General features: G+C 48.1%; 1 protein-coding gene and 1 long non-coding RNA gene across 11 annotated transcripts in view; one reads left to right on the forward strand and one right to left on the reverse strand.

Annotated features, from left to right (window-relative positions):
* Positions 1-11,184, forward strand: part of PPP3CC (protein phosphatase 3 catalytic subunit gamma) — a 42,846-nt gene that overhangs the window by 10,478 nt on the left and 21,184 nt on the right. For all 6 annotated transcript variants that reach the window (XM_058859126.1, XM_058859127.1, XM_058859123.1 and 3 more), the window contains 2 exons: positions 6,060-6,257; positions 6,490-6,614. In XM_058859126.1, coding sequence (XP_058715109.1) covers positions 6,060-6,257; positions 6,490-6,614 — 323 coding nt within the window. The remainder of the gene's footprint in view (positions 1-6,059; positions 6,258-6,489; positions 6,615-11,184) is intronic.
* Positions 416-5,755, reverse strand: LOC131589554 (uncharacterized). Of its 5 annotated transcripts, none has more exons than XR_009279774.1 (4): positions 5,670-5,755; positions 4,359-4,651; positions 2,882-3,847; positions 416-2,717 (listed from the first exon to the last, which is right to left on the reverse strand). It is a non-coding gene; the product is annotated as an uncharacterized LOC131589554 (long non-coding RNA). The 5 variants fall into 5 exon arrangements; XR_009279773.1 differs by having other exon boundaries at positions 416-1,852; positions 2,569-3,847; XR_009279775.1 differs by having other exon boundaries at positions 416-3,096.

The raw sequence follows: 11,184 nt of genomic DNA on the forward strand, positions 1-11,184 counted from the left end.
GTTCCTTATCCAGAGCAAAAAAAGGAAGATTGGAACATGTAAAAATTTGGGGGAAAATTGGTAATATTATTATTATAATAATAATTATATTATAATATATATAATATTATCTATAATATTATAGATAATATTATATATAATAATATATTATTATATATATTTTAATAAATGGCAATAATAATTTAATAATAATAATTCCTGGCTCTTGCTGCTTTTATAGAAGAAGGTGTTTATTTGGTGATTCTTCTTTGATATTAATGTTTATTTTCATAAAGTTTTTCAAAATTTTCAATATTTCCTCAGGTGGGAGGTGATGGAAGCTCCACTTTTTTTTTTTTTCCCCCCCAGAGTTCCTGCAGCTGGAACGAGCAGTTCTGTGCCATGGCAGGGTCAGGCTGCCCGTGCCAGCCTTGGAAAAGGACACAGATTATTTGTCAGGGCTTGATCCAAGGAAAAGTCAGGATATCAAACACAAACACACACACACACACACCTGGTTTTGCAGGTTTGCATATCAGGGAAGAAAAAAAACTCCCAGAAACCTTATAGGGGTTTTTTTTTTTAAAAAAAAAAAAAAGGCAAAAACATTTTGTTTTTAACAACCAGAAATTCATGTGGATTAATCAGTTTTGGGAAGGATGAAGATTATTCCGTGGAAAATGGGGTGGTTGCTGATAAATAGAATGGTCATTGAGAGGTGGTGGAATTCCCATCCCTGGAGATTCCGAGGAATGCCTGGATGTGGCGCTCAGTGCTCTGAGCTGGGGACAAGGTGGGGATTGGGCACAGATTGGAATCTGTGACCTTGGAGCATTCCAAGCTGGATAATTCCAGGATTCTGTTATTCCAACATCACCCAGCTGCTGAGATCCAGCCTGTCCTTGTAACAGTGACATCCATCCCCTGCCTCCAAGGGTTTGTTCTCCATTAATGACTCCGAAAGCTGAAAATCCACCTTTTTCCCAGAAAAAAAATGCCATTTCCACGGCCTTTCTGTGCTGGATTTCTCCACATTATTCCCTCCGAGCCGGCTCTGTGTGAGTCCCGGACTCAGCTTTGAATAGATGAATGTAGGTTAGGTGTGAATGGGAATAAAATATTGGATAAAAATAACATTGGGCTGTTTGGAAATTGGGAAAGAGGAACAATAAAAACCTTCTCCCCTTCCCAGGGGGTCTGGATGGCTCCTGGTGGAGTTTTCCTGGGGATGTTTCTACCGGTGACAGCCCACCCAGCTTCCTCAGTGTCCAAGTCCTTGGTTTGGCCCCAAAATGTGCTTTTTTTTTGCTCCAGAGTGCATCTCTCACCATCTGCTCCATGATGAGGAGCAAGCAAGGCAGGGGCTTGCTTTGGATTCACTCCCAGATGTGCATCAGGAGCTCCAGGCAAACCTCTCTGGGGTTTGTTTTTGAGAATTTTGAATCATGTGGGGTTATTTTTGGGGGATTGAGGGGACACCTTTTCCCTGCAGACCCTGGGAGCAGCGTTTGGCCAGCGCTGCCGCTCCAGGCACGGAGCTCTTGCTCCTTTTTCAGTCATGAATCTGCCTCAGCTGCTCCGTCCAGCCATCCAAGGGACTCTGGGATATATAAACAATCATTTGTGGATCACTTTGTTTTCCGTGGCACTGGCTCTGTCTGGAGGTGGGGATGGGGCAGCCCTGATGAAGCTGAATTTTCAGTGCATTTTAGGGACAGAGGTAGGGAGGAATGGGATTTTTTTGTGCAGGATTTTCATCTGGCGCTGAGGGATGGGCAATGCTTGTGGTGGAAAAGCAGCTTTTTCCCAAATTCTTCCATCCTCAGCTATCCATGTCCTCTCAGAGTGTTGCAAATACCCCCTTGCTCGTGGCCTGGCAAATAAAATCCGTGTTAATTTGGTGGGAAATGGAACCTTGCCCTGGAGTCCAGCAAAGAGATCCCTTTGACTTTCCTTTTAATTTCCTTTTTATTTTCCCTTGGGACACCTGACCTTTTAATCCATTTCACACCTGGAACTTTGCTTGCTTTTGTGTCCTTTTGTTTGTGGGTTGGCCCTCAGCACGTGTCCCGTTGGTGGAGCAGGAATTGCCTTTTCCTGGGAGCAGGTTTGGATGCCCTTGGTGGAATTATAAACCCCAGACCTGCAGATTTCACTGTTCAAACAAGACCGGGTGCAGCACTCGGGTTTGTGTGCGGAGGGAATGTGGCACAGAGGTCACAGGGTTTAATTTTTGGAATCCTGTGAGTGTTTTATCCATCATTTTCATGAATTATTTGGGAGCTGGCTCTGAGGATGAGCTTAACCTGCTGTGTCTGCACTGCCTGGGCATTCCAGGACCAACCGTGGAGTTGTGACAGGAGCAACGGGTTTGAGCTGAAAAAGGAGAAATTTAGGGTGGATATACAGAAGGAGTTCTTCCCTGTGGGGCTGGGGAGGGGCTGGGATGGAATTCCCAGAAAAGCTGTGGCTGACCCTGGATCCCTGGAAGTGTTGGCCAGAGCTTGGAGTAACCTGAGATAGGGGAAGGTCCTTCCATCCCAAGCCTTTCCGTGACTCTGAGGCTTTTTTTGTGAGATAAGGAATTACCTCCTCATTTTTCAGATAGGAGCAGGAACTGGCTGAGTCTCTCCACCCTTCTCAATGCCCTGGAGGTGCAAAATTCCAGGTCAGTTTGCTCTGAGGGCTGTTCCCACTGTAGGAGAGCCCAGCCTGGCTGCAGGAGCATCCTCTTCCTTCTGTCCAGGAGAATTGAGTGTGGATAAGGATAAAATCGAGGTCTTGAATTAAAGTGACCGAATTAAGTGACTGAAGCCCTGGCAGAGCCGAGGAGGAGCCGGTTCCTGGTCGTGCCCAGCTCCCTGTGGGAGTGGAGCTGTGCAAAGCCAAGGAGGGAACTTACATAAAAGTTCTTGGCTGGAGCCTCAGATTTGATCTTGCATAACTTTGCTCGCTGGGGCTACCAGGAAAGGGCGAAGCCAGGAGCTTCCCGTAGATCTCTGGATGGGCAGTGCTGTCCTGGGGTCACATCCCATCTTTGCTGAACTCTGCAACCCCATTTCTGGGGCTTTTCACTTCCTTAGGGTGGCTCCAGAGGTGTTGGCCATGCTTGAGAGCCTGCAGTGATGGGGAATATGGAGATGAATGGTTTCTGTATCTCTGTTCTCTTCCTTGGAAATCCAGGTGCTCCCTGGCTCCCTTTGGAGTCAGATGCCAGGACAACCACAGGGTTTGTAGTACTTACAAATCGTTTTCCAGCCTCTCAATGTCCCAAAAAACCCCTCGTTCCAAGTCCTGGACCCGCATTTCCACCCAGCTCCTTTTGCCCTCCCTCATCCCAGCTGATCCTGTTGGTGTCAGCCCCAAATCTTCCCTCATTTCCTCCCGCAGCACTGCCAACCTTACAGTGACCCAGAGGGGAAAAATCCTGCAAAATGCTTTTTTATCCATCTCCAGAGACTTTTTCTTTTTTTTTTTTTTTTTCCTTTTGGAGCAGAGCTGAGCTGTGGATGCAGTAAAAGCTTTGCTCCAGCCCATGTTGGTTTAAGCAGGTCTGGTTTAACCCTCTTTAATTGGCAGCTTGGTGGGGAAAGCTCTGGAGCGTTCCAGGCACGTGGGACACCGGAGCACAACTTCCAAAGGGATCGATGAAAGCGGGGCCACCTCGTTGCAGGCACCAGCTCCCCTTTCATTAGAGCCACTCCTGCAGTTCCTGTGATTTGAAAATTGATGTTCAGCTGTAAAGAATCTCTTGTGCTGCCTCTCTGCGTTTCCTCTTGGGGTTTTCAGGGTAAATTGCTGCTGGATTTGCATTTAAAAGGGAGCGGTGGCACTGCTGTTCTCACTGTGTTATTTGGCCAGCTCTATCCTGGAAAATTCAACATATTTTGGCGTATCACAGGGTCCTTCAGGTTGGGAGAGAGCTCCAGGATCACCAAGTCCAAGCTGTTCCTGATTCCCACCTTGTCACCAGCCCAGAGTGCTGAGTGCCGTGCCCAGGTGTTCCTTGGACACCCCCAGGGATGGGACTCCAAACCTCCCTGGGCAATCCCTTCCTTTATTTAACAGCCCTTTCCATGGGGAAATTCCTGCTGCTGTCCACCCTGAGCCTCCCCTGGCCCAGCCTGAGGCTGTTCCCTCTCCTCCTGTCCCTGTTCCCTGGGATAAGATCCCAAATCCCCCCGGCTGTCCCCTCCTGTCAGGGAGTTGTGCAGAGCCAGAAATTCCCTGATCCCCCTTTTCTCCAGGCTGAGCCCCTTTCCCAGCTCCCTCAGCCTCTCCTGAGTCTCCAGCCCCTTCCCTGCTCCCTTCCCTGGATTCACTGCAGCCCCTTAGTGAGGCTCCCAGAGCTGGACACATCCCTCAAGGTGTGGCCTCACCAGAGCAGGGTCTTTGCAGGGTGATGGATCAGCACAGGGATTTGATTTGATTTGATTTGATTTGCATCCCAGGTATTTTCCATCCCAGCTGGATTCCAGCTCAGTGTAAATCTGCCTTCCAGCATGACACGCTCCCAGGAGAAGTGGAATGATGGAAAGATGGTTCATTATCCAGTGGGTGGGCTCCTTGCTCTCAGAGGCTGTTGGAGGTGCTTGCTCAGACACAGACTGATCATTAAAATCCCCGTGAAAGGCCCGGCGCATTCCAGATTTTGGGATATTTTGGGGGATGCCTGGCAAGGGTGAGATGGTGTTTCCAGCTGCCCTCATCCCTACGGACAGCAGGGCTTCCAGTGCTTTTTGGGAGAGATTTGTGCCTTATCCCTGAGGCTGGGAGGGTGTTGCCAGCTCCCTGTGGGATCTGCACTGGGATGAGAGGCTTTTCTTGGAGCTCTGTGTGGAGCATCCCAAAACAAACCCCATCCCAGCATCTCCTCATCCCAGCTTGGCTGGAATCCTTCTGGTCCTGCCATGGCCAGGGGATGCTGGCCCCAGAGGGTGAGGAAATCCTGGTTCTGCTGAATTTGAGAGGAAATGGACTTGGAGGATCTGGGAGGATCCCTGGGATAAGATTCCCATCACCCCATGGATTGCAGGAGCTGCTGGCAGCCAGGCCACGCAGTTGGGGCTGTTGCACAGGATTTTATTCCCAGTTCTTCCCAAACATCCAGGCCTCCTTCCTGGAATTCATTTTAATTCAAGACACTATACAGCCTTTAAATATTACACCAGGGTCATGTGTGCTCCCATCTTTTTTAAATTAGGCAGGCCTGGGAGAGGGGAGATGAGGAATTCAGATTTTTACTGAAAACTCTGGTTTTTGTTCTGTTTCTTTTACTTAATTTCTGCTAAAGGTCACCTTCTCCCACACCGTTCTATTCCCTATCATGAAATAATGATGATGATGATAATAATAGTAATAGTAATAATAATAATAATAGTAGTAATAATAATAATAATAGTAGTAGTAGCAGGTTTTGATGGGCTATTTTTCTATTCAAAATTTAAAACTAAGGAACATGCTGCAAATGGCTGAGGCTTTTAACTCGACCTTAAATACTGGATTCCATCTAGATTTGACAATTTCTAAGTTTGGGGTGAAGCTTTTTGAGGTATTAGGGCAGAGAAGGCCAAATTCAGCTTTTTGAGGGTAAAGCTTTTTGAGGTATTGGGGTGAAGAGAAGCAAATTCTACTTTTTGGGGGTTTGTGGTTTCCTGATAAGGAAAAGTTTTACATGTTGGTCCTCCTACCTGGCTCGCTGGTTGCTGGTTTTCGTGGTTTTGCTGATATTTCCATGGAATCTGTTCTAGGTTCCAACGCCGACCGTCCCCTTGGGATTGGGATTGGGATTGGGATTGGGATTGGGATTGGGATTGGGATTGGGATTGGGATTGGGATTGGGAGGCAGCTCTAGGATAGGTGCAGGAGGCATTTAGGCCACACCAAGCAGTATTTTAACCAAGCTGAGGGGTGAATCCAGCAGCTCTGGCAGCTCAGCTCTTCGCTCAATATTTGAGAGCATCGTTTGGGTGGAAATTCCATTTCTGGGTGTCAGCTCGAGGCTCGGAAGCAAAGCCTGTCATTCCCTCTCCCCGAAAAGCGCCGTGTTGCTGACTCCTTCCCTTGCCTTGCCTTTCCAGCTGTCCCATTCCCTCCCACGCAGCGGCTCACTCTGAAGGAGGTGTTTGAGGATGGGAAGCCGAGGCTCGACGTCCTCAAGAGCCACTTGGTGAAGGAAGGGCGGCTGGAGGAGGACGCAGCGCTGAAAATCATCAACGACGGCGCCGCCATCCTGAGGCACGAGAAGACCATGATCGAGGTGGAGGCTCCAATCACAGGTCAGAGCTCAGGCCTGGAGTCCTGAATAACGACCAGGGTAACCCCAGCAGGTTTTTTTGCCATGTTCCTTCCACCCACAAGGTTTTTTAACTCTCCTGAGCTCTCAGAAGAGAGGATTTTGCCTGTGCTCGCTCAGAGCGCGGCCGCGCTCTGTTCCTCGCTGCTGTCGTGACCTTGCTTTTCTTAGCGTGGTAATTCTGTCCCTCTTTTGTGCTGTTCTTCCTCCCCCAGTGTGTGGTGACATCCACGGACAGTTCTTTGACCTGATGAAGCTGTTTGAAGTGGGAGGATCACCCAATAACACCCGCTACCTCTTCCTGGGGGACTACGTGGACAGAGGCTACTTCAGTATAGAGGTGACCAAGGGTGTGGAACTTTTGGGTGCTGGGGCTAAAGGAACCCAAAATGTTGAACCTCAGTTAAAATACAGCTCAGAATCAGTAAAATTCAACTCATAATCAGTTCAAATGCAGCTCAGTAAAATCCAGCTCAGAATCAGTCAAATCCAGCTCAAAATCAGTAAAATCCAGCTCAGAATCAGTAAAATACAGCTCAAAATCAGTAAAATACAGCTCAGAATCAGTAAAATACAGCTCAGAATCAGTCAAATCCAGCTCAGAATCAGTAAAATACAGCTCAAAATCAGTAAAATACAGCTCAAAAACAGTTCAAATGCAGCTCAGTAAAATACATACCAGAACTTGTTCAAATCCAGCTTAAAATCAGTCAAATCCAGCTCAAAATCAGTAAAATTTAACTCATAATCAGTTCAAATGCAGTTCAATAAAATACAGCCCAGAATCTGTTCAAATCCAGCTCAAAATCAATAAAATTCAGCTTAGAATCAATTAAGTGCAACTCAGAATCTGTTAAATACAGCCCCAAATCAGTTTAATACCTCCCAAAATAATTAAAATGCAACTCAAAATCCATTAGATTCAGAATGAAATAAATACTGCTGATAATCAGTAAAATACAGCTCAAAATCAGTAAAATCCAACTCATAATCAGTTCAAATGTAGCTCAATAAAATACAGGTCAGAATCAGTAAAATACAGCTCAAAATCAGTTCAAATTCAACCCAAAATCAGTATAATAAAGCTCAGAATCAGTTCAAATGAAGTGCAATAACACAGCTCAGAACCAATTAAATCCAGCCCAAAATCAGTAAAATACAGCTCAGAATGAGTTCAAATCCAGCTCAGAATCAGTCCAAACACCAAACCTCGTGCTGGATTTACCCTCCCATGGAGTTGTACATGGAATGAAAGCAATGCTGGTAACTCACAGTGTGATTTTTGGGCAGGAAAGTGATGTCCCAATCTTTGGATCCTCAGGCAGTGACAGTGGAGCAGCAGTGATGGGGTTAATGCCTGACTGGAGTGGTTTTAATGTCACTTGGAGCTGTCACTCAGGGACACAAGAGGGACAATTGATGGTGCCTTGCAGGCAACAGGATCCCACCAGGCAGTGGGAAGCAAATGTTGGAAAAGCTGCAGGATTCAGGGTTGAGCAGGAAGAGCAAGGGCCACGTGCCTGCGTCGCTACTTCCCTCTGAAATCCCTGGAATGGGCTCAGGAGAAAGGAACAGAAGTCACCTGGGCTGTGACAGGGCTTTGCAACTCCCTGGGATTCCATCACCAAGAAATGGGAGTTGTTTTCTGATTCAGTGGATCCCCATGGCTGCTGCTGGCTCAGTGGAGACCTGGGATGGGACAGGAAGGGACAGCTCTTAGCAAATGCCACAAATCCCAAGGGATTGCAGCCATCTGGATCCACAGAGGCAGGGCCGAGTGGAAGTGGAGCGCTTATCCCAGTTGGAAGCAGCGTAAGGAAGGGCTTTTGGAGGAGCAGGGGCCTGAAATGTGTCAGAAATCAGCTGGAATAACAGAGGGAGTGATTTCTCTTGGAAAAAAAAGAGGCTGCAGGAACAGCTGAGCCTCTGGCTCTGCAGAGGAATCTTCCCCAGTGAAAATTTCTGGGGAGGAACTGTCAGGGATGAGTGCAAGGGGTTCTTCGAAGGATTCTGCAGAGGATTTAGGGAGAGCAGGGCCGACAGCTTGAGCTCCAGCAGCCCCTGGCTCCCTTCCAGCCCCATGCTCCAGAATCCTGACAGGGAGCCAAGGTGTGACAAGGAGCAGCTTCCAGGGGAGCTGGGACGGATGCGGCAGAGGTGGGGCTGGGGCCGGTGGGATTTGGGGTGGTGCTGGCAGGAGGAGCCCCCCGGGGAGGAAGGGGAAGGACACATCCCACTGCTCCTCTGGTTTGCTCGGCTGGGTTTGTAGTGGGAATGTGATCACCTGGAAAAGGGATTATATTCCAGAGCAGCAGCTCCTTCTGAGAGAAAAGGTGGATTTTTTTGGTGTTAACCCATGAACCTTCAAAAGGGAGATGTTGGGCCCTGTGTCTGTGTATGGGTTGTGTAAATCCAGGGTGGAATAGTGCTGCTCCCACTCTCCCCTCTTAGCCCAGGATTGGTCTGACATGGAGATTTTACCCTCAGATCTCCATGCTGAGATCATCACAGAATCATGGAATGGTTTGGGTTGGAAAGGTTAAATCCCATCCTGTTCCACCTCCTGCCTTGGGCAGGACACCTTTCACTATCCCAGGGTGCTCCAGTCCCCATCCACCCTGGCCTTGGACACTTCCAGGGATGAGGAAGTCTTTCCCAGCTTCTCTGGGCACCCTGTGCCAGGGCCACCCCACCCTCACAGGGAAGAAATTATTCCCAATATCCCATCTAAATCCCCTTTTAGTTGAAATCCATTCCCCCTTGTCTTCTCTGCCTGTGATAATATGGAAGAATTCCAAGAGGATGTATGGCCTTAGTGGTGGGGCAAAAAAAATGTTTTATCTTTTAGTTCCTGCTGCTTTTTCCTCTCCTCCTTCCCTTCCCTTTCCCCCCATGTGGGAATGCCACGGATTCCTCCTGGAGAATCCCTGTGATCCCACAGCTCAGGGTGGGCTTTGATGAGCACAGGCAGGGGCTGCTCCAAACATCAGGGTAAGGCAGAATCCAGTTTTCATTCCTATGTGCCTCTCCCTTCCATCAGCACTATGCTGGAAGAGATTCCCACCTGGATACACAAAATCTGCTTTCTGTAGTGAAACAACAGCAGGTTTAGAGTATCCCAGATGGAAAAATATCCAGGTTTTCCCCGTGATGTGACCACTGGGAAGGTGGGGATCAGCAGCAGCAGCCTCGTGGGACATCACACAAAATTTGGCATCCATGGGGAGGTGATCCAGTGCCTGCCCCGAGCAGCTGGGGGTATCCTGAGCAGAGCCAGGCATTGGAATCCTCGTGGATTCCTTCCAGCTCAGGATATTCCACAATTCCATAAGCGTGACCTTTTAACGGAATAAAATAGGAGGGGATGGTTTAATTGCATCCTGCTGCAGGCAGGCAGGAAACGATGCCAGAGCAGGGGCCAAGGAGGTGGAAGGGCCAAATATCCCTTCCAGGTGTTCCCCATGGCTCCAGGTGTTTGGTTGTCCAGGTGAAAGGAGGAATTTGAATTTGTGGCTCAGACAAAACCTTTCAAACCCCCCCCCACCGCCCCCCCAAAGCCTCTCAGTTCATCAGCTCAGCTGGATGTCGGCAACAAATCATTCAACAAATTCTTGCTGGGCCTCTGGCTTAGGGAAATTCTCATTTAAAAACATGAATTCCCAGTATAATGAGGCCACGGAGAGTGGATTGGTTGATGGTTTTGTTTTTTTTTAAAGAAAAGAATTGTGAGGGGAGAGGGGAGGGGAGAAGCGTGTGAAAGCTGGAATGCTGCTGGAAGGGGACTCTGGGAAGGGTTTGCTGTCCCAAACCCGCTGTGACAGCGAGACTGGCTTGTCCCAGATCCCAGCTCCAGACTGCAGGGCTGACAGGCAGCACGGAAATCGGGATGGACTCCTCCTTTGGGAGATGCTGATGAGGCAGGGCCCTGCTGAAGGATTCCCAGTGGGAAAAATGCTCCTTTCATGAAGCTTTTAGTCCCAAATCCCAGAATAGCACAAGAGAGGTCTGTGATTGTGGTAGGGAAGGACCATCCCCAACCCATGAAGCTAGAATATAATGAATAGAATGATTTTGTTAAATTAGAAAGTAAAACAATTGTTATGACCAGGAACAGAATCCATGGAAAGAGGAAATTTATCAGGAAAAGTGGTGTGGTAATGGCATGCACCTTTCCCAGGCCAGTTCTTCCAATCCAGTTATGATGAGACACATGATGGCTGTCTAATTATGGAATTATATGTTAATCTTGATTTAATTCACTTTTTATCCAGAATAATATTAAAGAGATACAGAGTAATATTAAAGAGATCCAGTCAGCCCTGTCAAGTGGGAGTGAAGGTGGATTTGTGAGCTGGATTTGGGAGTTTGGCCTCTGTTCCCACTCTGGCAGGCTCCATGTATAAAGCTTCCCTACAAATGCCGGATTTTGGGAATGGTGAGAGAGGTCATGGTGGAGCAAGGTTTGGCACCATCCCCTTTTGCATTTTTGGGGTTGCAAGTCCCAATTCCTCTTGAAATTCCCTCCCTGTGTCCTGCTGAGCTTTCCCTTTCCAAGTGGAGCAAACCCTTGGCTTTGGGCTTCACACCGAGAGGCAGTATAAGGAAAGAAGGAGATTATTTAGATTATTTAAACCCAAAAAGCTGTGAATGCCTGGATTTGCACCTTGGCTATTGCAAAGAGGCAGCAATCAATTCCTGGGCACAGTGCCGGGAAAGGCCGGGAAAAGGATCTGTGCCAAACACCAGGAAGCATCCAAGGCATGCGAGTGTAGAAACTCCCTCATTCCTCACTCCAGCCCCTCTGGAGCCCTCGAGGGCTCTTCAGTGTCCTCTACTCCATGTCCTCCTGGTACCTGGCAGTCCCCACATCCTTGGGAAGTGCCTCCAGTCACAGGGAATGGTCGCTCTCC

This window comes from Poecile atricapillus, chromosome 29 (genome assembly GCF_030490865.1).
Source record: "Poecile atricapillus isolate bPoeAtr1 chromosome 29, bPoeAtr1.hap1, whole genome shotgun sequence".
NCBI lineage: Eukaryota > Metazoa > Chordata > Aves > Passeriformes > Paridae > Poecile > Poecile atricapillus.